General features: G+C 40.8%; 1 protein-coding gene across 1 annotated transcript in view; it reads left to right on the top strand.

The window, feature by feature from the left end:
* The window catches only part of HS6ST1 (heparan sulfate 6-O-sulfotransferase 1), a 217,667-nt gene extending 196,116 nt beyond the window's left edge, over window positions 1–21,551 (top strand). Inside the window, exon 2 of the mRNA XM_063132441.1 lies at window positions 18,266–21,551. Coding sequence (XP_062988511.1) covers window positions 18,266–18,974 — 709 coding nt within the window. The 3' untranslated portion in view covers window positions 18,975–21,551. The remainder of the gene's footprint in view (window positions 1–18,265) is intronic.
* The last annotated feature ends 717 nt before the right edge of the window (window positions 21,552–22,268 follow it).

The raw sequence follows: 22,268 nt of genomic DNA, 5'->3' as shown, positions 1-22,268 counted from the left end.
ATCAAGACACGTACACGGATTCTTCAGAACAGCACCCCCTCAGCACAGAATACCCTTTCAGAAAGGACAGCTCAACTTAGAGTTTAACTCCATGTTATGCTAATATGCATTGCCTGCAGTGACATCGGGTTTTGTTTTAATTAATACTAAGTGCAGGAAGACCTGGATTTTATCATGACAGCAGTGCATGAGCAAGGGAAGGTAAAGCCTTCCCTCCTCACCATGATCCTGACAGAAAACCCACCCTCCCCCCAGCACTGTAAGTAGAGATATTTTATAAAGCTCCCCTTGGCACCAATGGGAACTTCCTTTCTATTGGTGTTTGCAGAGTGGGGAGCATCTTTTGTCAAGGACACAACTAGGGAAGGAAAGCTTCAACCTCCCTTTCTAGTGTGCTGCAGTCCCAATAAAAACTGGCAGGGGGCTGCACTTAGTATTAATCAAAAATTAAACACTGATGTCGCTGCAAGAAGTGCCTTTAACATAACGTGTACTTAGGCCTTTAGAATTCCATTAAAGCCTACGTTTACAGTCTGCAGTTTATGAATGAATCAGTTGATACCTTCAATTCTACCATATTGTTGGTCGGAGACCAAAGCAAATTTCAGTTTACAGAGCAGAATCATACTAGCTAGCCCTTGGACTGGAGCCAGTCAAGCAAGAAATGCTTGCGATGAAACTGATTTTGTAAAGCCTAAATAGTTTGCATCTCGCGGGTTGCTTCTTTATTGCTTCTAATTGCTGACTTGGTGAGGCAAAATAGGTTTCTATTTGGAATTGACTCTTATTTGTCCCACTGTTCCTTCCTCCTAATATGTAGAACTAACAAGCCCTTCCCAAAGCAAAAACTCCACCACTTATGTTTCCACTCTGCATTTTCTCTTCCAAACATTGTTTGCTGCCCCTGGAGGCTAATTATCACCTAAGAGATGTTAACAGCCAAATCATTGAGACTTCCAAAAGATTTAGATCAAACACAAGCAAGATGTAGTTTGTATATTGCTGCCCCATATTCTGGGAACAGCTGGTCTCCCGAGATAGCACGTGTGGACTGAGTTAATGAATTTGTATGTTTCTGGTAGATCTTTTAATCATAAATGTAATTGCAGTTGGTAGTTGGTTTAATTTTTAAATCTAGACTATGTTTGATTTGATTTTTAAAAATTTGGTACTGCGAAAGCATTTTCCTCATGAGGACCTTATCATCGTGGGTTGTCTCTTCTGTGCTTCTTGGCAAGGCTGGTTCCCTGAATATTATTTCTGTACTACATCCCACATCCCTCCTGCTTCTCATTTACTAACCTGGGAATATATATTGCCCTGACAGGCATGTGCTCATCCTTGCACTGTTGGGAAGATTTAGTGCTTTTCAACTCCAGCTCAGAGTCATGCCATTTTTTTAATGCTTGCACTTGTCCTCCACAGCTGAATAAGCTGGTGGAATGGCAGTCTCTCCCTGAACTCCTTTTCTTGGTGACAGAAACCAAAAATGTGAGCAAAGGGAGTGTTAACCCTAAATCCTACCATTACATTTTTCAGATGGCACTTCCTTTGCTGAAATAAATCAGCAGTAACAAGAAATATGATTGAATCAAAATGATCCATTAAAACAAGGGATGTTGTTATGAAATTGGTGTCCCACCCTTTCCTCCAAAGAGCTTATGAGAGGTGACTGTGGTGATTATTCCATTTTAGGCTCGTAACAGTTGTGTAAGGTTGTCGAGGTGCCAGACCCTTGGATACCACTCACCCCATGGGAGCTAGAGATCGTGGCCAGCTTTCTTTCACCCACCCAATTCCCAGCCAGTAAGTCTGAGGGCAACATAATGCCCCTGGCACAAGTAAGAGGAAGGATGGAGACAAAAGCGATTGCCATCTTTCCAGGCATTTGATGTCACTTGAGAGGTTGGAGGACTTCAGTGTGCAAATTCACTAGGCTGTCCTTTCTTTAATGAGGGGAGATTGGTGCTAATGAGGTGTCTTACCTGGTGTCTCATTAGCCAATCACTAGAAGACAAGTGGAGCAGGAGAAGGAGTATAACCCAGGTTGTTGCTAACCCTTCCCTTCAACATCTGAGGCCTGGAGTTGTCCAGAACAGACCTTCCTGTGAAGATGGGCCAGGAGGGTGAGGAGGTAGCTCACACCCTCGACAGAAGTCGTTAGGTGGAGCTATAGTGATTAGCCTTAGTGGTAATTACCCAGTGGTAATTAACCTTGGGAAGTCCATTCTTAAGCAGATATTTCAGTTTTTGTCTCCTCTGCCCAGCTCTGACCTTCTCTCCACTAACTCTTAGTGACTCTTAGAAATGGAAAAACCTAGAAGCAGGCCTTCTCCATGGTGGTACCCACCACATGGAATGCCTTCCCCTTTGTTATTTACGAGGTGCCAACTGTAGAATGTTTTAGGCACCTGTTAAAGACGTACAATAGTTTCCCAGATTTGATTATGTTGACCAGTTTGTTAATTGTTGTATTTAGGTATCTCCCACCTGTATTTGATTTTGGTGTTATATTTTAATGTCTAATTCTGTATTGTAAACTACTCTCACTTTTTTTTAGACATGATAAGCGGCATATAACTTCATTAAATAAAATGAACAGCCTTTCAATCACTCTGTGGCACGGACTATTAGCATTTGTGCATTGGGGTGGAATAGCTGATTGAAGCAGGTAAAGAGAGAGTATCTGAAGACTTCTACTCTTTACCTTCCAGGGGGTTTAACTTAAAAGAAAATAAATTCTTTTACAGAAGAGATCAATATGTAGTAACTCAATAACTCGGCAAGATATAGGGCCCCTTATCTGAAGATCAACATTTCACAGCTGTAGTATATCATCATGACCAGAAAACCACTTTTGTAATTGCAAGCATTAAACATGGGTTACTCTTACTCCAAAACATTTGTCTCCACATGAATGGTTTTGGAACTTTCCTTAAAGAAACAATACACATGTTAAATGTTAAGTCAGGATTGGTCACAGAAAGATCTGTCAACAAGCACAAACAGGAATCTTGTATGATTTCAATGGTTGTTTCCTGGGTGGGAAGGACCATGTGGATAATCATTTATGACGTAATATTCAACACAAACATTCCACCCTATAACCGACTTCCCCAATGTGGTACATTCCAGATGTGTTGGGACTACAACTTCCATGGGCATAATGGGAGTTGTAATCTTAACAAAGTTCTAGGTTAAGGAAGGCTGCCATATAGAGACAACTACCTTGGGGTGAAATGTAAGGACCACCCTTACTGGTCTCATAAGGCAGCTGCCATATTTATTTATTACATTTATATCCCATCTTTTTTCCTCCAAGGAACCCAAGGCGGTGTACATAATCCTCCTCCGCTCCATGTTATCCTCACAACAACAACCCTGTGAGGTGGGTTGGGCTGAGAGTATGTGACTGGCCCAAAGTCACCCAGTGGGTTTCCATGGCCAAGTGAGGACTAGAACGCAGATCTCCTGACTCTGAGTCCAACACCTTAGCCACTACACCACATTGGGCCCAAGACTTGGGGTTGGATCTAGATTTAAGCTGGATCAACTACACTGGAAGAAGTGCACTTCCCATGGTGGCCATTCCAGCCCAGAAGCTGCACAGAGTCAGGAGACCATGATGAATGGGGTGAGCTATAATGCAGGGGGGGAGGAGGGGGGAACCCTGAAAACCAAACAGAGGGACCTTCCTCTCACGGAAGGCAGATCCTGGGTTCAACCCATGCTCTTTATTATTTCAAATGTTTGCAGTCATAAGTTATTTGTGTTTATATAGATTTTAAAAGTGCAATACTCTGTGTGTCCATGATGCTTTTCAGTGAAAAGCCTGAATGATACATGGCCTTTTTGCATATTGGGAAGACCAAGGCGACTTGCACCATACATCCAGTGATTGAACTGAAAGCAGAACTTCCTTTCCCTCCCTGGAATTTGTTCCTTCCTTATCACTGTTTATTTATTTAATTAATTATTGCATTGATATACCACCCCATAGCCGAAGCTCTCTGGGTGGTTTACACTGTTGATTGCAAAGCGTAACAGATGTGTTAAAACCCTGGAAAGAAAAACAAGGAGTCTTGCCCGTTATAAGCCAAGTGCATTGTATTTAAAGCCAGTTCAGAAGAGACTTCCTGCTAAACTAAGAATGGATCAGTTCTTCTGAACTGACTACACAGTTGTATTGGGATTCTGGACAAGTCTGCCATCATGTAACAGCCAGGAACAGGGGCTTACCTACATTTGGCAGGCATTATTATACCCAGCACCCACACCAACTCAAACTTATAGGAGCCGCACATGGGTCTGACTATTGTGTTTTCCCTGCCTTCCATTTCAAATACTTCTATTGAAACTGTAGGAATCTCTCTCTCATATGCCTGCTTAAGCACATTTAAAATGCTAACATTAGGTATTCGTTCCAGACAAAGAAATTTTGCACACCCTGCTTTAGCAAGCAATAAATATATAATCGAAAGCTGCAAGTATTAATATAATGTGAACACCAGTGGCATGCCCTATGAATTCTGCATGGGAAGGAGGGTTCTGCAATGTGCCAAGTCTCCCTTGGGGAGGATGTACTTCTTTGGCTTGGTGTGCCCAGCTTTACTGGCAAAGCATGCAGTTGGTAGCCAGATGTGTCCTGACGCCAGTTGGTTCTGCTCCTCGTGGATCCTTGTCAGATAAAGCTCACTGGCATTACTGTCCTACAGCTGAGACCTATGCAGGAAATGGAAACACTCACAATTATTCCTTCCCCAGCCCCACCCCCAGCCAATTATATTCACTTCCACTTGTGACCTTAATATGTAAGACACATGGCAAATCCCATGAGAACTGGAGTAAATGTATTGTAATAATGTGAGATGCTACAATCTTTTTGGCTCTATAAAAAGCACTCTAACATGTTCTGAGAGTATTCCTACTTCCTTCTCATCTGCTAGTTTTCCAAAGTAACAAAGTGCCATCTAGTGGACATAAGCTTCAGTAGCAGTATATCAGAATTACCAGACTTTTGAGGTATCCCTTGCTGTGGCTGGAGCTAAAATTATATTAGACTCTATTGGGGCTTCAGAGTGCATCTGTGTCAATCTTATTTGTTTTGATATTACTTTATTCCTATGATTCTGTGTCTGTCAGGTTTCTTACATGAGAAGTTATCGTTGTGTTGTAGCATCATAGCTAAAGTTTCATGCTAGATTGTTTCATGCTACAGAGGCAGATTTTCCACAAATGTATTTGGAGTTCTTTGATACTTTGTTGCAAGACCCACCTCATTTGTGACATGGAACTGTTCACATCATGGAACTATTTTAACTTGTCTATTTCCTATTTTGAATGACTGTGTGTGCATATGGCACATAATGCACAATGACATCCCATGTTCATTTTGCCTTACTGTAGTTCTCAAGCCTTTCAGCTGAATGGTAAATCCCAATTTTTGCACCATGTCATGTGATAGTGGGATGGGGGAATGACCTACTGATAGTTCAGTTTGTGAAATTCATACAGTACAGTCATTTTGTGATCAGACTTTTCCTGTTCCATCTGAGTAGTCCATTGTGCCAAGGTGATTAAGCATTCTGAGCTAAACATGATGGCTTAGCATGTCATATGAACCATTCCCAACCATAGTGGCTACATAACCATAGTTTGAACATACTAACCATTTGCTTCAAAACGGTTAGCGACCTAACCATGGCTTAGCGTGTTGTCTATAAGTTTCAAAAATACTTAATAATGCAACTGTGGTTAAGCTAGGCAGATTTCCTATCAGTCCATCCAATTTCTGTTCAGTCAGAAGACTAGCCCAGTCTATTATTGTGTGCAAAATAATAAATTTCAGGCATGGTTGTGATTTCATGACTTTTATTTTGTTTTGTTTTTAAGAACCAAACCAAGCTGGTTGGAGCACATAGCCTTTTTCAGAGTTAAATGGCAGGACATATGGTGGGGGAGAGGAAGAAATAATTTCAGATGTTTTACTTGTACTTGCTTTAACTGTTCAGTGCAGAATAAAAGCCACATGTCCATGTCTGTCAAGAGTATCAGGATGAAATAAAGTAAGCACATAGCCTTGTGATGCGTGTGCACACATACGCTGCCAGCTTATTATTCTTAAATGTCCATATGGCCATCTTATAAAAGCACACAGGAATTTCCTGGGGAATGGTGGCACAGAAGTTTAAACAATTCCTTGGTACTTTTAAAAGGTAGAAAAGGATGACGGAAAGAGAAATGAAAGGGAGGCCTTTCCTTTGTGATGTATCAAAGGTGTGTGTGTGTGTGTGTGTGTGTGTGTGTGTGTGTGTGTGTGTTGGGGGAGGGTGATTACAAAATACAAAGAAAGTTAAGGAAAAGTGAAGAAGGGTTGAGAGAGTGAGTTTGGGATGAAAAGGAAGGTGAAGTAACATTCATTTGCTTAGTCAAGGACAAGCTGTTAAAAGAGGCTTTGCAGATTGCAACATTGAAATTGGAAGATAAAGGAATTCAAGGCTGCTAACATTTAACATTAGAGTTGTAGAACTTGCAAGGCCAGACACTAGATATGGGCACAAACATCCAGATAAGACATTTACAATTGATTGTTGTTATTGTTTCTCTGAAAGGAAGAGGCCCTTTGTGGAGAATTGCTACTACAAGTTGTAGTGATGGCCATAATTTGGATGGCTTTAAAAGGAGATTCGACAAGTTCCTAAAATACAATGGGTATCAATGGCTACTAGTCCTGGTGGCTATATGCTTCCTCAAATATCAAAGGCACTATGCCAGTGGACACTAGTAGCTGGAGAACATGGGTGAGAGGGTGCTTTTGCTTGTGGGTTTCCTGTGGGCAGCTGGTTGGCCACTGTGGGAACAAAATGCTGGACAAGATGGACCTTAGTCTGATCCATCCTGGCTCTTTTTATGTTCTTCTGTTCATTTTCTTCCATGATGATAGTGACTCTAAAGTTGCAAGGAGAAAATGACTGGATGGTTTATTTGTCTTATTCCTGTGCTATTAAAATTGTTTAGCTAACAATTTTGCCATCACATTGCTAGATGTTTGAGGTAAGTCTTTGGGTGTGATGTTTGAGCCAGTTGTTTGAGCCACTTCTCTAGTAAATCATTCAAGAACATACCTCACTGGAATAATTCCTTTTGTTGCCACTGCAGATTATTCTGCTAGTCATTACACATGCCTGAACCAGACTGTTGATATATTCTGAAGCCCTGATACCAGGGTACTGTGTGGCATAAAACGATTCTGCACTCCAGATTCTTTTCAAAGCAGGAGGAAAACCTTAATTTCCGGACAAAACGTGTTGTGGTATTTTCAAGCAAATGAAGTTGAAACCACGAATTGCCCTGCTGTTTCCAGATCAGCAGTTTGTGAAAAATGATTAATGAGGCTCATAAAGTCCCTAGTTGCATTTTCAGAAAGCAATGGTCTTCATTATTCTACTAGAATAATGAATACTTTTGCCATGATCAGTTTGTAGTGTGTTTTTATGCTTCTTGCCTTCTGCACATCAATTTCCTATTTTGAGCATTTTTTTTCCCATTCCACTTTTAAGACTCAAGTTTTACCCACCATTTTGAACATCTCTGTAGAAAGATGCTTCCCTTCATTTTGGCTGTTTCTATAGTTGTCGTTCAAAACCAGAACTTTGTTTGCACTCTCGAGTGCTAAGAGCATGGCTGCAGATCGTCCTTCTCTAATGATAAAACTGTATGTAGCGTCTTCTAAAATGGTAAGCTTCACTTTGCTGGAGATGGTCTTCTTTTCACAAGTCTAGGTGTGTACAGCTGCTACACGCCATCCCTTTAAATGGAGTAAGGGCACAATCCTATACAAGTTTAGACAAAAAAAGATCATACAACTCCCAGCATGCCCCTGTCATAAGATTATGCCCTAAATGTACTTCCCAGATACATTCCACTAACCTTTGCTGCTTGGATTCCATCCATTTCAATGAGACTTTACACGGTCCAGTGTAAATTATGCAATGGAGGTGATCAGTTGAATGCCCCCTCTTAAACCATTGCAACAGCTGTGTTAACTGGTGTGTTTTACTGTAGATTTGCAGATGACAGTTGTTTGAGCCACTTCTCTAGTAAATCATTCAAGAACATACCATAGCCTGTGAGAGGAGAGATCGGATGCAGACATAGCATGATTTACAGCACCATCTGGCAAATCTATCCACTCCCAGTCTTTGTTTTATTTCGGAATAGAATATGTTAATTCTACAAAACTGTGTTTTCTATTCATCTGATACTAGGATTTTCCACAGCTGAATGCTAATAATTAAATAGTAAGCACTTTATAGTATCTGTGTCTGACTGATCCTCACAACAGCTCTATGTGAAAGGCCACTCATTAATATTCCCAATTTAATATATAAGGAAGTGAAGCTGGAAGAAAATGAGTTACTCCAGGCTAGCCACTGAGGTCATGACAGAAGAGGGGGATAGCCCAAGATGGGACATTCTGTCTGCAAACTACGGAAGTGACCTTCTACTTCTTAACCTTTCTTTCTATTCCTAATGCTTTTTGTATCCACAATGACATCTTTATTCTACCCTTTTCAAATGAGCTTAGGGCAGTATTTATTGTGTCTTCCCTCCCTCCACCACCATGTTATCCATACCACACCTTGTGGGATAGGGCTAAGAGACAGTAACTGGGTTCAGACAACATGATAACCAATGGTAGTTTTATTTATTTATTTATTTATTTATTATTATTATTATTATTATTATTATTATTATTATTATTATTTATTGCACTTATATACCGCTCCCATAGCCAGGGCTCTCTGGGCGGTTTACAGAAATGCTAAAAAAATTAAGATAAAAACGAGTATACAAAATTTAAAATTCTAAAACACAGAACATACACACATAAAGCATTAAAAGCCGTTAAAAACTAAACATGTGGGTAATTAAGTTTAAATAGTCAACAGTTGTTGTTTTAACCCACCATGGGTTTTTGTGTTGTGTGGAGGGAGTTTTTTTAACTAATTGTTGGTTATTTGGCCAAAATAACCAAAGCAAATAACCAATGCTGAGCAGGTTGGTTATTTGAACCACCATTGGTTATTGTGTTCTGTGGAGGGCGCCTTCGGTTATTTCCCCAGTCACCATTGGTTATTTCATCACCCACGGCGATCAGAGCAGTGGCTGCCTCTGTAGTCCAGCTATCAGGATAGATTTTCAGCAGCAATAACTGATGGAATACTGGAGGGGGGGGAAGAGGGCAAGGGCTGTGTGAGTCAACTCAGCGTGGACAAATCGTCAACTCAACGCTGATCCTAATCCACACCACAGTTGCTTATTATCAAGTTGTGTGGGGAGTAACCCCCAGATAAACAACTGTCGAGTTTATTGTTACCCCACCATTGACTATCATGTTGTCTGAATGCAGCCAGTGACTGGCCCAATATCAGACAGTGGTTTTCATGACTGACCAGTCCCAGGTTTCTCTAATCCAAGCTTGATGCTTTAGCCCAGCATTCCCCAACCTGGTGCCCTCCTTCAACTCCTATCAGCCCCAGCCAGTGTGCCAATGGTCCAGAATCCTGGGAGTTGTAGTCCAAAACATCTGGGGGGGCACTAAGTTACAGAAGGATGCTCCAGCCACTGCACCACACTGGCTCTCATATGTCTCATAAGCAGCCTTTTTCTCAATTCTACATTGTTTTGCTGCTGCTGCTGCTGCAGCTGCTTTTCTGAAGCTTCTTCTTTTCTGAAGCTTGTACTTGCTTAGCTTGGAGCCAAGTAATTAATCAGAGAAGCAGAATGATTTGATGGCAGTTACAGTTGAATGTAACTATAACATTCCAGAAGTGTAGCCGTGTTAATCTGTAGTACTAAAAACAAAAGAGTTGTGTGGCACCTTAAAGATAAATTCATTATTGTGCCATTAAGTTTTTGTGGTTTTCTGGTCCTGGTTTCTTCACTAACCTAAGCCTAAGGTATGCCAATGATAAGCTAAAGCAGGGTCCCTGATTGCATGGAGAGTAGATCTCATGTTCAGATGAACACAGCTAGAACTGTATTTAGAGCTTACCACTCAAAATGGCAAGGTCATAACTGAGGGGGTGGGGCTGGCACACAGTGGAACGTAGGGGATGGGGATTGCACGCCAACCCCCCTGTCCCTGCAGATCACTGGCATGCTCTGTTCTAGAATTTAAACCAAGGGTGGACCTCTTCTGTCCCTCATCATCCCTCCCTATTGGCTATGCTGACTGGCGCTGATGGCAACAACATCCAGAGGGCCACAGGTCGCCCATCAATGTTTTAAACAAACTACAGTCCCACAAGTTCAGAAATAGCAGGAAAGGTGATTTGTTTTAAACTGGGGCCCTTTCTACACCTAAGGGTTATCCCAGGAAAATAGAGGGATCATCTCTACCTACTCTCGGGATCCCCTGTGTGGCATTTGGATGCACAGGAACAATCCCGGGATATTGGGCTGGTGTAGACATGCCCTAGAAGTGGATGCTTCCATCCTCCTAGGAGATCAGCATGAAATGGTTAGGACATGTGTAGTAGTATGATGGGAGAAGGTTCCTGTCAAAACGCTCCTCAGCTATAGAGGCTTCCCAAAGTGAGACTCTGTATAGGTGTAGAGCCTGCGTGTGCGTGATGCAGAGAGACCACAAAGAAGAACCATTGTTTCCCATTACATCTGACCTGGGCCAGAGAGAGACATACAATTATGGTTTTAATCAAACCACCTAATGTTTTAAATGTTACAAGGTCTTAAACCTAAGTAGCTTCTTCATTAGGCACAGATATTTAGGGTGGTGGTGGAATAACATCAATTTCATTATGGGAGTTTTGGAATTACAGCAGATAAACTTGAAGTGCAACTAAATAGATTTTCTTACAAATGGATGTGTAACTTATTTAAAATATAGAAATTAATTGTTATCTAGTAGGGACTCAATTATTTACTATTTGGATTACACTACTAATGTCCTAATTATTCTCCCTTGACCTTCGTCTATTGGGTGGTATACAAATGCAATAAATAAATAAATAAAAAATACGTTTCTGCTCACTTCCCAGTTTACAGTTCTGATCTTTTAACCTAGTGTTCATGCAAACAGTTACTGGATCGGTGTTATCAGTTGGATCAGTATATGGAATGTGACAGGACCACAGAAAGCATTCAGTGAGTTATGACCTGTGTGCAGAGGAGTGTGTTCATGAAGCTGCTCAGCATTTCACATCATAAACAATTCATCTTTTTAACGTCCCAAGGGAACCATCCATCAAGGTTTTTTTTTTTAAGGGCTTTCAGAATAAATGCAGTTACCAAAACACACACATTCACTTGATATGCAGAAGGCTCTGACTGCTGGGAACATAAAAACATGAACAGTGTGGGGAGCTGTTTGCTTTTCCTTCATAACCGAAGGAAGGAGGACTGAATTTTCCAGGCTTTTGTTAATTTATGTTGCAACCTTTATTTTGCATAAGCACGCACATAAACATGAGGGAAATGTGCTTGTTCTTTTCACTGGCAACATTCAAAAGGCTGAAGGTTTTATTTTGTGCATATTAAAAACGAACGAACAGGAAGGGCTTTAATAAGCGCCACAGAGAGGAAACCGGTTAAGGACAATTAGGCCTATTTGCTACCAGCCATTATACACATATTAAATTACATTCAAACAGAAGGGGGATGTTATGTAAGGATGGATAAGAAAAATGAAAATCAAATAGTGTGACGTCAAAAGATAAAGGAGGTAGGCTGACCATATGAAAAGGAGGACAAGGCTCCTGTATCTTTAACAGTTGTATTGAAAAGGGAATTTCAACAGGTGTCATTTGTATATATGGGGAACCTGGTGAAATTTCCTCTTCATCACAGCAGTTAAAGCTGCAGGTGCCCTGCCCTCTTTTAAATCTGGTCACTCTGGTATAGCTCCTGCAGCTTTAACTGTGGCGATGAAGAGGGAATTTCACCAGGTTCTCCATATATACAAATGACACCTGCTGAAATTCCCTTTTCTATGCAACTGTTAAAGATACAGGAACCTTGTCCTCCTTTTCATATGGTCACCCTAAAAGGAGGCTTTTAGAGAAGTGACTTTTTCAGATAGATGCTTTCTTTATATGGAGGGGGAATTCATTAAATCTAGTTGATATCAAATTAACTATACAGCACATGATGAACTGATGCTTCTGACTTACTAAAGAATAACATTTTCTTTCAAAACCTGTGTGCTCCAGCAAGCATTCCCATCGTGGCACTTTCTTAACATGCTCCCAATGTGTTCTTCCCAGTCTGTCTTGATACAAGAGCTATGTCTTCTTCACCTACAGTGCAGCCAGTATAGAATATACCTGAAATGTGTCTTAGGTGTAGTATGTACACTTGATATGTAATATGCGTATCATGTCAGAATGCTCACTTGGCGTTCAACTGTGGTGCAGCCATGGTGTCAACTGGTATCCATGTTCCTCAGGTACATTCCTCAGGGTAATTTATTATGTCAATGTGCACTTGTTGGGAGTTTTTGTTGTTGTTGTTGTTGTTCCTTCTAGCTGGTATGTATCTCCATATCATATTAACAAGCATAAGGTGAAGTTAGCAAGAAAAGAAATATGGATTGTTAAGACCAAGATGGACCCTTAAAGATGGATCATGTTGTAAAACTTGGTAGTAGGACCCTGTTACTGCTATAAATTTTAATCATGTTTTTAGAGGGTTCTGTCCCTTTATATGAAATGTTCAGCTCCTTTAGCTTGGCAGGCTGCCGGAATAGCAACTCAGGAATCAACAGAGAATGCTATTTTTCATTTCCTTAGCAGATTGGTGACCTCTTGGGTGAATAGCTCATTAAGACTGCACTCCTCTACAGAGCAAACCCCAATGAACTCGATTACACCTGAGTAGACATTCATGGGATTGCACTGTCAGGCTGCAATCTTATATACACTTACCTGGCAATATGTCCCATTGAGCTCAGTGGGACTTACTTCTGAGTTGACATGTATTGGAATGTACCATAAATTACACTATGCTCTAGTGCAGAAGTAACCTTGGAGACGGGATCAAGACATGTACAAGAATGTCCTTAATTTCTTCCATGAAGGTAGAGAAAGCAGCATGAGTTTTCCTTACATGTTCCTTTTTGGTGGGAAAAAGACCGACACAGGGAAGCTTGCTCTAAGTATATCCAGATATATTTATGCAAAGGTCTAGACCGGCTTAACCCCTGCTGGTTTTTATAGTTTATCATGGCTCATTAGCATCAAGAATAAACATTGTGGATTAAAGAACTGCCCCCTAGGTTGTCATATAGGTAAAGCAGAACTTGGCATATAAAGATGACTGCTTCCTAGACAGATACTTTCTAGCACACTATTGATATGTATTTAAACAAAACTGACTTTTATATCGGTAAGAATCCTATTTGTTTTATTTAGTCAGGACAAATATTTGCAGCTGAAGATGTCCATGTTTAAACCAGCAGAAACATGATCACACTGAGGCAGGCATTTCATCCTGGCAGGTGCTGGATTACCTGTTAGCAAATTCCCTACTGCAATTCCCCATTCTTTCCCTCTCCCCTGATTGACATGATGGATTGAAGTGGAAACACTTACAAGATTGTGCATCATTAGGAATTTGGTAGTTGCAAGCCACTAAAAGACGATATATGCATGCAAGCAAGTGGGGAACATTTTCTGCCATCTTAAAAAGCATCCTGAACATCCAGTTGTCTGGATTTTTTCAGTGAACGAATTGAGCATTCTCTTTACTGGTTCTGTCTGAAAGATCAGCATCATTTTTCTTACATAGGACAACTAAGGACAGAGAGCAGGCCCAGGCACTCTTGAATGAAATGGATTATTCAGATTCATCTCAGTTGGGCTTCAGGCCTGGTTTTGGAATGGAAACTGCCTTGGTCACCCTGTGGGATGACCTTTTCCAGGAGAGGGACAGGGGGAGTGAGATCCTTTTGATTTTGTTGAACCTCTCAGTGGCTTTTGATACCATCAACTTTGGTATCTTTCTGAATAAGTTGTCTGGGCTGGGAGTTGGAGGCACTGAGCTGCGGTGGTTCCACTCCTATTTGGATGGCTGATTCCAGAAGGTGGTGCTGAGGGTTATTGCTCTATGTCATAGCACCTAGGACATGGAGTTCCACAAAGCTCTGTTTTATCCTTTATGCTGTTCAGCATCTGCATGAAACTGCTGCAAGAGCTTATCCAGAGATATGGGCTGAGATGTCATCAATATGCGGATGACACCCAGCTCTGCCTCTCTTTTTCATCAAACCCAGGTGACACAGTGGCTATTCTGAATCAGTGCATGGGCATGGTAATGGGCTGGATGGGGCCCAACAAACTGAGGCTCAACCCAAACAAGATGGAGATACTGCTAGTGGGTGGTTCGTCTGTCTGGCTAGGTGATGTTCAGCCTTCTCTGGAGGGGTTCATAGTTTGAGGGTGCTCTTGGATCTAGAACTGTCACTTAAAGCACAGGTGGACTTGGTGGCAAGGAGCACCTTTTATCCTTTGCTCAGAGTTGGGGGAGTGGGCAGTGTCTCTTGTAGGCCCTACTATGGGATATCCAATGACCTGTTAACATATCAAACAGTAGCAAAATTAAATCTTTTAAAAAAAGCCAGATGGTAAGACAAATTAATGTTGTCATGAAGCTGGCAATGTAATGAAACAATTATCCAGGAACACTTGGGCCTTAGATAGACCCAAGGTTTATCCCAGGATCATCCCGGGGTCGTCCCTGCCTGCTCCTGGGATCCCCTGTGTGTCATTTACACGAACAGGGATGACCCCGGTATGATCCCGGGATAAACCTTAGGTCTAGCTAAGGCCTTGGAATCTAGATCGGAAAAGAAACAGAAGCATTAGAAAGAGATAATGTCAAAGGACAGCATTAGTGGTTGGATCCAGATTTAGGCACATGCCAACAGCACCAGCAGGAACAGATTACCCAGCCCCTTCCTCCCCTCGGCAGTACCTCCAGCCCTCTGAAAATGCTACACAGAAGACCAGGGACCCTGCTGAATTGGATGAGCTGTGATGTGGAGGGGAGAGGAATCTCCAGAAATCAGACCGAGGCACCTTCCATGAATGAAGCTTTTCCATCCATAGAAAGCAGATCTGGGATCTAACCCTAGGCAAGCAGTACTATCCGTGATTTTGTTGTTTCTTCTTCTTCTTCTTCTTCTTCTTCTTCTTCTTCTTCTTCTTCTTCTTCTTCTTCTTCTTCTTCTGTGTTTTCTGTATGGGTATGTGGGATATTTGTTCTTTAAACATTATATGAATAAAGGTTCAGAATATACTTTTTTCCAGTTTGTAGTGCTCGGATGTATTATGAATCAAATAAAATAGGAGGATTAGCATACTATAGAAAGATTTAGCAACTTTGGTTGGCACTGCTTGTTGTGTAGCTGACTACCTGAGGCTTTGAACTGACATAGTTGAAATTTTTCTACGTTGCAGTTCCCTGTGCAGTTTCTAATTGTTGACAGACAGGACCTCTCAGTCACAATATTTTACAGTGTTGGGATAGATGATAGATGTTTAGGGTTACAATACTAAGACTACTAATTTGGAAGTAAATCCCAATGGGGCTTACTAGTTTAGGATCAGCTTCTATGTTTTTAGTCTTATCCACAATTCAGCAATAAGACCTACTAAAACTAATGAAAACCTGTTGAAATCAATAGGACTTGCTCAAGCAGGTGTTTATGAGACTATAACTTAAGGAATGTGCAACCTGTTGGTCTTCCAGGTATTGTTTGACTCCAATTCCCATCAGCCCCAGCCAGGATAGCCAGTAGTCAGTGGTGATGAGAGCTGGAGTCTAAAAGCAGCTGCGGGGGCACAAGGGTCCCTGCTCCTGCTATAACTGCCTCAGCACTGTGCCAAAAAAGAAGCATCCATTACAGAATTTTGAAATTGAGGAGCTCATAGGAACAAGCATTTCATTGCTCAAACCCCCTGGTAAAAAGTCAGCAATCAAACCATATTCTTGAATGATGACAGTAACATAGAAAAGGTGGCACCTGTATCAACGCATTATTATTATTATTATTATTATTATTATTATTATTATTATTATTATTATTAGCCACATTTAAGGGGACAAGTCCAGCAACAGCAAGGGATTTCCAGGTCATTTTGAGATAGATAGATAGATAGATAGATAGATAGATAGATAGATAGATAGATCATGAAGCAGTAGCTTGGCAACCACTCTCATGAATTCCCCAGTGCCTCCCAACAAAACCAAATTTGTGCTAACCTGGGGCTTCTAACCCTACCAGGCTAAGAGGAAGAGGCAGTAGTAGACTCCCCTGGCATTTGCTTGGGTCAAGTGGTCACTGGCATTTGGTCCTTCAGAGGAATGGCATTTTTGCTTCTGTGAGGTTAAGAACACAAAACAAGGCAAACATTTGCCAGCAACAACATTCGATGACCACTGACTTGTCTCATCAACAGATACCTCAACTTGCAAAGCAAATGCAGCTGAGCTGTAGTGGCACGCGGTCTGCCTTATAGTCTCCAGAGCTATTTCCCTTTCAAGAAAACTTAAATACCCTTCATCCTGCACTATTGATCAGTATCAGACTTCTTTCTTTTGCATGTGTGTGCACGCACACACAAACAGACCCACACCCATTACAATATTTGGCTCAGAGTAAGTAATGCAAATTAGTGCAAGGGAAGTGAATTTTGAACTTTTTATTGATGTATAAAATTTATGTTTTCTTAACATCAGTTTGGGTTTTCTTGGCATAGGATTTGGATCCTTGTACAATTGTGATCATCATCTACTGCCAGCCAGTCACATTTCAAGACTGAGAACCCAAACCCTCAGAGAGAGGGGGGGGGATTTACAATTTCTCTAGCGCCCCCCCTCCAATAAAAATATATCCTCCAGAGTTCATCATTTTTAAAATTAAAAGGTTCTAATGTTTAGAATCCCTCTCTCTCTGGAACATCTGGCATCAGTCATCACTTCTCTATGCCTTCCTTCCGTAGTCATATTTTATCCCTGCCTGTTATGGGTTTCGTAGCACTCATAATTTAAATCATAGCTGCATCCTGGTCAGCGAAGATGAATCATTATTATGATCTGCTATTAAAATAATTGAAAAAGAAATACATGGGCTCCACTCTTCTCCACAAATGTTTCCTTATTAGATAGTGTGACATCTTTGGCTTGAAGAGAATCTGAATAGCAGACATTCCTATTTGCTCTGCTTACAAAACCAGAAGGTGGAAGACATGCACTTTGGATTTCCTCCAATTCCCATTATATTTATTGAAATTTCTCTCAGTTACTTCGGGGGGGGTTGCATTCAGACCCTTGGTGAATTATTAGAAAGTGCAGACATGAGAGCTGTTTCCAGTTTCATTTCCTGGCCAGTGCCTTTTATTCACTTCTAAATGGAATGTTTGATTTCTGCAATAGTGGGGGTTTAATGATACTAACAATAATGACAACAACAATGAGGAAGATGATTGAACTGTTTGAGAAATATGATCTGCTGGTTCTAAGGAAGGCAGGGATTTTTAGTGTGTGTGTGTTTACTGGGCATCAATTGTTGCAAACATCCATGTACATCACTTGATATCTCTTAACTTGCAACTGGATGTGTGTGCGTTTTTGTGTTTACTGAATGTATTTTTCTTGCTGTGAAGGCACTTTAAGTGTACCTTGATCTATCTCGCTTTCTGCTTATTGCTCTTGGGCATTATAGCCTGGATGATATGAGCTAATGTGTTAAAAATATTCTTGTATGGAATTCCAGGTCTATGTTGAAACTAAATTAAGGTCCAGCCATGTTGCATTTCTGCATTTGTATTGGGCGCTATGTTATCTGTGTAGTACTTGTTGGCCAGAGCCACAGAATAAGTGTTCCTAAATGACTTTTTTTAAGGTACATGGTAATCTGAAAGGCTAGTTGATCCCTAAAGCCAAAAGAGCTTTAAGAAGGGTGATGGATCATATGAATTTTGGTGATTTATTCTGACATTGCAATCTGTTGATGGAAAGTAATATCACAGACCATGGGTGGGGGAGAGATCTGACAGGGGAATGTAATCCTTTTGTCACGTAAAATCGCTTATCAAAGAGATTCTTATGAGAAAAAAGAGGCAAATAATGAGTTTTTAAATATTGATAATTATCTTGTCTTCTATGTACCCTAGGCCTCAGAGTGCCAAATAATTGTATTATGATGTGTAGAATCCTTATATACATTTCTTCTTTCTTATAGGAAGTTTTATTACATCACTCTGTTGAGAGATCCTGTATCCCGGTACCTCAGCGAATGGAGGCACGTCCAACGAGGAGCCACCTGGAAAACATCCTTGCACATGTGTGATGGCCGGACACCAACCCCTGAAGAGCTGCCATCGTGCTACGAAGGCACAGACTGGTCAGGCTGTACTCTTCAGGAGTTTATGGATTGCCCCTATAACTTAGCCAACAATCGCCAAGTGAGAATGTTGGCTGACCTGAGCCTGGTGGGCTGCTATAATATGTCCTTCATACCAGAGAATAAACGAGCACAGATACTGCTGGAGAGTGCCAAGAAGAATCTCAGAGACATGGCCTTTTTTGGCTTGACAGAGTTCCAGAGGAAAACGCAGTACTTGTTTGAGAGAACTTTCAATCTGAAATTCATCAGGCCGTTCATGCAGTACAACAGCACACGGGCAGGTGGAGTGGAAGTGGACAACAACACCATACGGAGGATCGAAGAACTTAATGACTTGGACATGCAGCTGTACGACTATGCAAAAGACCTCTTCCAACAGCGCTACCAGTACAAGCGGCAGCTGGAGAGGATGGAGCAGAGGATAAAGAATCGGGAAGAGAGGCTTCTTCACCGATCTAATGAGGCCCTTCCCAGGGAAGAGACCGAAGAGCAAGGACGGTTGCCTACAGAGGACTACATGAGCCATATTATAGAGAAGTGGTAGCCTTGGCAGAATTTTATACTGAGAACAGGATGTTAGGGTTTCCATAAGAAAAAAACATGGAATTAAAAAAAACTATTATTTAAAAACAGTCTGTAAAACAGAAGGTAGAATGCTTCTTTAAACAAAGGGTCTTTTTACTGTTTCTTATAAGACCACTGAGGTTCTTAATAAAAAATTAATAAAAAACAAAATAAAAATAAAAATAAAGAGTCAATCCTAGAGAGCTCAAAGTTTAAAATGCACAAGTGTAGGCCCCCTCAGCTCTGAGGCCAAATGCAGTGTAATGTTTCATATCCTCCCAGATGCAAATCTAGAGGTCATGGATAGTAGCTTTGTAACCACTCTTCTGCCTCAGCAATGACAATTTGATCTTCAGATGTATCTATGTTTTCTCCTTTGCTCATGTGAGGTTTTCAATTATAAAAGTCACACTAATGGCAGTGAAGCTGCCAGACAATGACTTCACCTCATATTCAGCTGTTTGACTTCAAATGGAAACCATGGTCAAAAAGAACAGAATATAATCAAAAGAGCCCAACGAAAAGGAAATGCAGAGAACAAGAAACATTCAAGCAGACTATGGCCTGGACTACATATCAAGCACAGAAGTTTGGATACATGGCACTGGTGTCTTGCATGCATACACACTCACACACACACACACACACACTCTGTACTGCCAAAACAACTGGTGAATGTGTGCACAATGATTCTTAGCCTTTGCCTCATAGCCAGTTGTCCGAAAGTTAACTCCTACATAAAATCAAACATAGGTGATCTGATCAAATATTCACATAAAAATCTTTGCCTAGAGATAAATTGGGTTTTCAGCAATCCTTCATATTTAAAACAAGGTGGTCTAGTGAGGCTATGATATCACATACTAACATTTTAGGTTGGTTGGATTCCTGCTCATGCTTGCTTATGCTCAAAAATATCCTTTTGTGTTGGGTGAGGCGCATTTATTGAATTAGAAACAAATATAAAACATTGAAAATGCTCATTGTTTGGCTTAACAGATTGTCCTCAACAGCAGTGAGTGCTATACCTTAAAAGTTACAAGCTCTTAAGTTCCAGGTAGGAGCATTCAAGTGCGCACTTCATTTCCCTCAATTTAAATCGGTTTTAGTCACAACTAACTTTTGCTGCATTGCAATTCTGCCTTGTCCTTTTATTTTTGGAACAAAGCAATAGCGTTTGGAAGACTGGAAATCTTGGCTGATTCTCCGCTTTAGGCTCTGAATTTGCCAACCTTTAATAACCGCAATATTCATTTAAAAAAAACAACCACCCAAACACTATATAAGCTTTAGTTTGGAGGTTCAATTATCATTTGATCTCCCTCATCCAAAGCACCTGTTTTTCTTTCTTTTCTAAACACTTCTGTGAGTTGGCCTGAAAGAAAGAAACAAAGCAAAAGCAAATTGTGTTTGCCACTTTCTTTACTTATTGTTACCTACCCCCTGGGATGAGAATGACTAGGTTGTAGACAAAGTCTGAATAAGCTAGCAGCCAGCATGATTCCCAAAGGATGGGCTCACTGTAAATCATAGAGAGCTGAAAATATAGAATAAAAAGCTAGTATATTTAGTCCAGTGTGTCTTTCAACACAAAGAAGCACCGAGGTTTCCAATGGTTTGTAATTGATTTCTCCTTTCCTAGCCAACTCTTGTCTCTACACAGTTGCCAAACTTTGGAATTCAAACTCAGGGGTTTTTTTTTGGGGGGGGGGGCTTTCCAGAAGGAGGTAGCCATGTCTCTTAATCAAATGTCTCGCTAACTTAAACACACAAAGCTCGCTATTTATACCTGTTCTCAATCAGTGAATTATTTTGAATGATATAAAAAGGAAGCCCCAGTAAAATGAAGCCCCACATGGGCTGATTGAAAAAACTGTCCATTTGGTTTCAGTGTTGATCTGATCAGCCCAAATACGCAAGTGCTCCTAATGACATACATACGAAAAGATGCACAAATCCATTGTCAGTTAGTGCTAGTCCTGATCTTTGTATGTGCCTGTCAAGTGCTCCTGTGAAGAAGGTCTTCCTGTTCTTTGGTATGCACAGCTGGCCATAAATATACACTTGAGGTTTAGACAAGGGAAACTCTCGTATCCTGGGTTCGTTTTAACATTATTTTAGGTCGGGGGAGGAATACATGTTAAAAACCCTAAATCTGGGAATTAATGGCAGTTTGCTAATTCCCAGGACACCTGTGTATGTCTGTAACTAAAGATATCCTTTTTTTAAAAAAACAACAACTATTTAACATTTTCTTTACCAACAAAAGATATATGAGATATAAGCTGCTGTTCTATATGCAGAACATGTAGCTTTACCCAAAGGTTTTCCACTGTGCATTCATAGTTATGGATCTATAATATAAAAATGGTTGCAGTCACTGATCCATACTCATCGTGTGAATATTAGAGATCCTGCTGTATTATACTTTGTACTATTGGTAGCAAGTTCCAAGAGTCAAAATATGCTTCCACATATTGTGTGGTCAAAGATGAAAACTAAATATTTATTCTTTCTGTCTAACTTTGATTTCCATAAAAACTTGAATAAACCTTAATTGATCGGCCTGTGGAACCTCAAATCTCCAGGAATATCAGTAGTAGAGTTTCTCCAATATTTTCTATGTGTAACATTGTTATAATTACAAGCTAAGGAAATAAAACTACTGAATATTGTTATCAACTTCACTTAAATCTGCCAAAGGAAGGTGAGTTGCTGTGTGACCATTTGTGCTCAACCACAATATTTGCAGCTGTGGGGGGGGGGGTGTCAATTTCAGATCCCATCTTTGACAAATTGTCTCCTTCCTGAACTTTCCTATATTCAAATCCTAACCAATTGCAAAGAGATTTCCCAGGAGACATGTCATAATTCTTTGGACTGAAATATCTTGCATGTGCAGGAGGAACTCAGGATTCAGCAGAAAAATAGAGAAGCTATGATCAAGAATAGGAAGCAAAGGAAACTGGCCCAGCACCTCATCTAAAGTAAAGGAAGAGATTTGTTGTTTATTCGTTCAGTCGTTTCCGACTCTTCGTGACTTCATGGACCAGCCCACGCCAGAGCTTTCTGTCGGCCGTCGCCACCCCTAGCTCCCCCAAGGTCAAGTCTGTCACCTCCAGAATATCATCCATCCATCTTGCCCTTGGTCGGCCCCTCTTCCTTTTGCCTTCCACTTTCCCTAGCATCAGCCTCTTCTCCAGGGTATCCTGTCTTCTCATTATGTGGCCAAAGTACTTCAGTTTTGCCTTTAATACCATTCCCTCAAGTGAGC

The sequence above is a fragment of the Elgaria multicarinata genome, chromosome 8, assembly GCF_023053635.1.
Source record: "Elgaria multicarinata webbii isolate HBS135686 ecotype San Diego chromosome 8, rElgMul1.1.pri, whole genome shotgun sequence".
Classification (NCBI taxonomy): Eukaryota; Metazoa; Chordata; class Lepidosauria; order Squamata; family Anguidae; genus Elgaria; species Elgaria multicarinata.
This window is presented reverse-complemented; position numbering and strand designations above follow the sequence as displayed.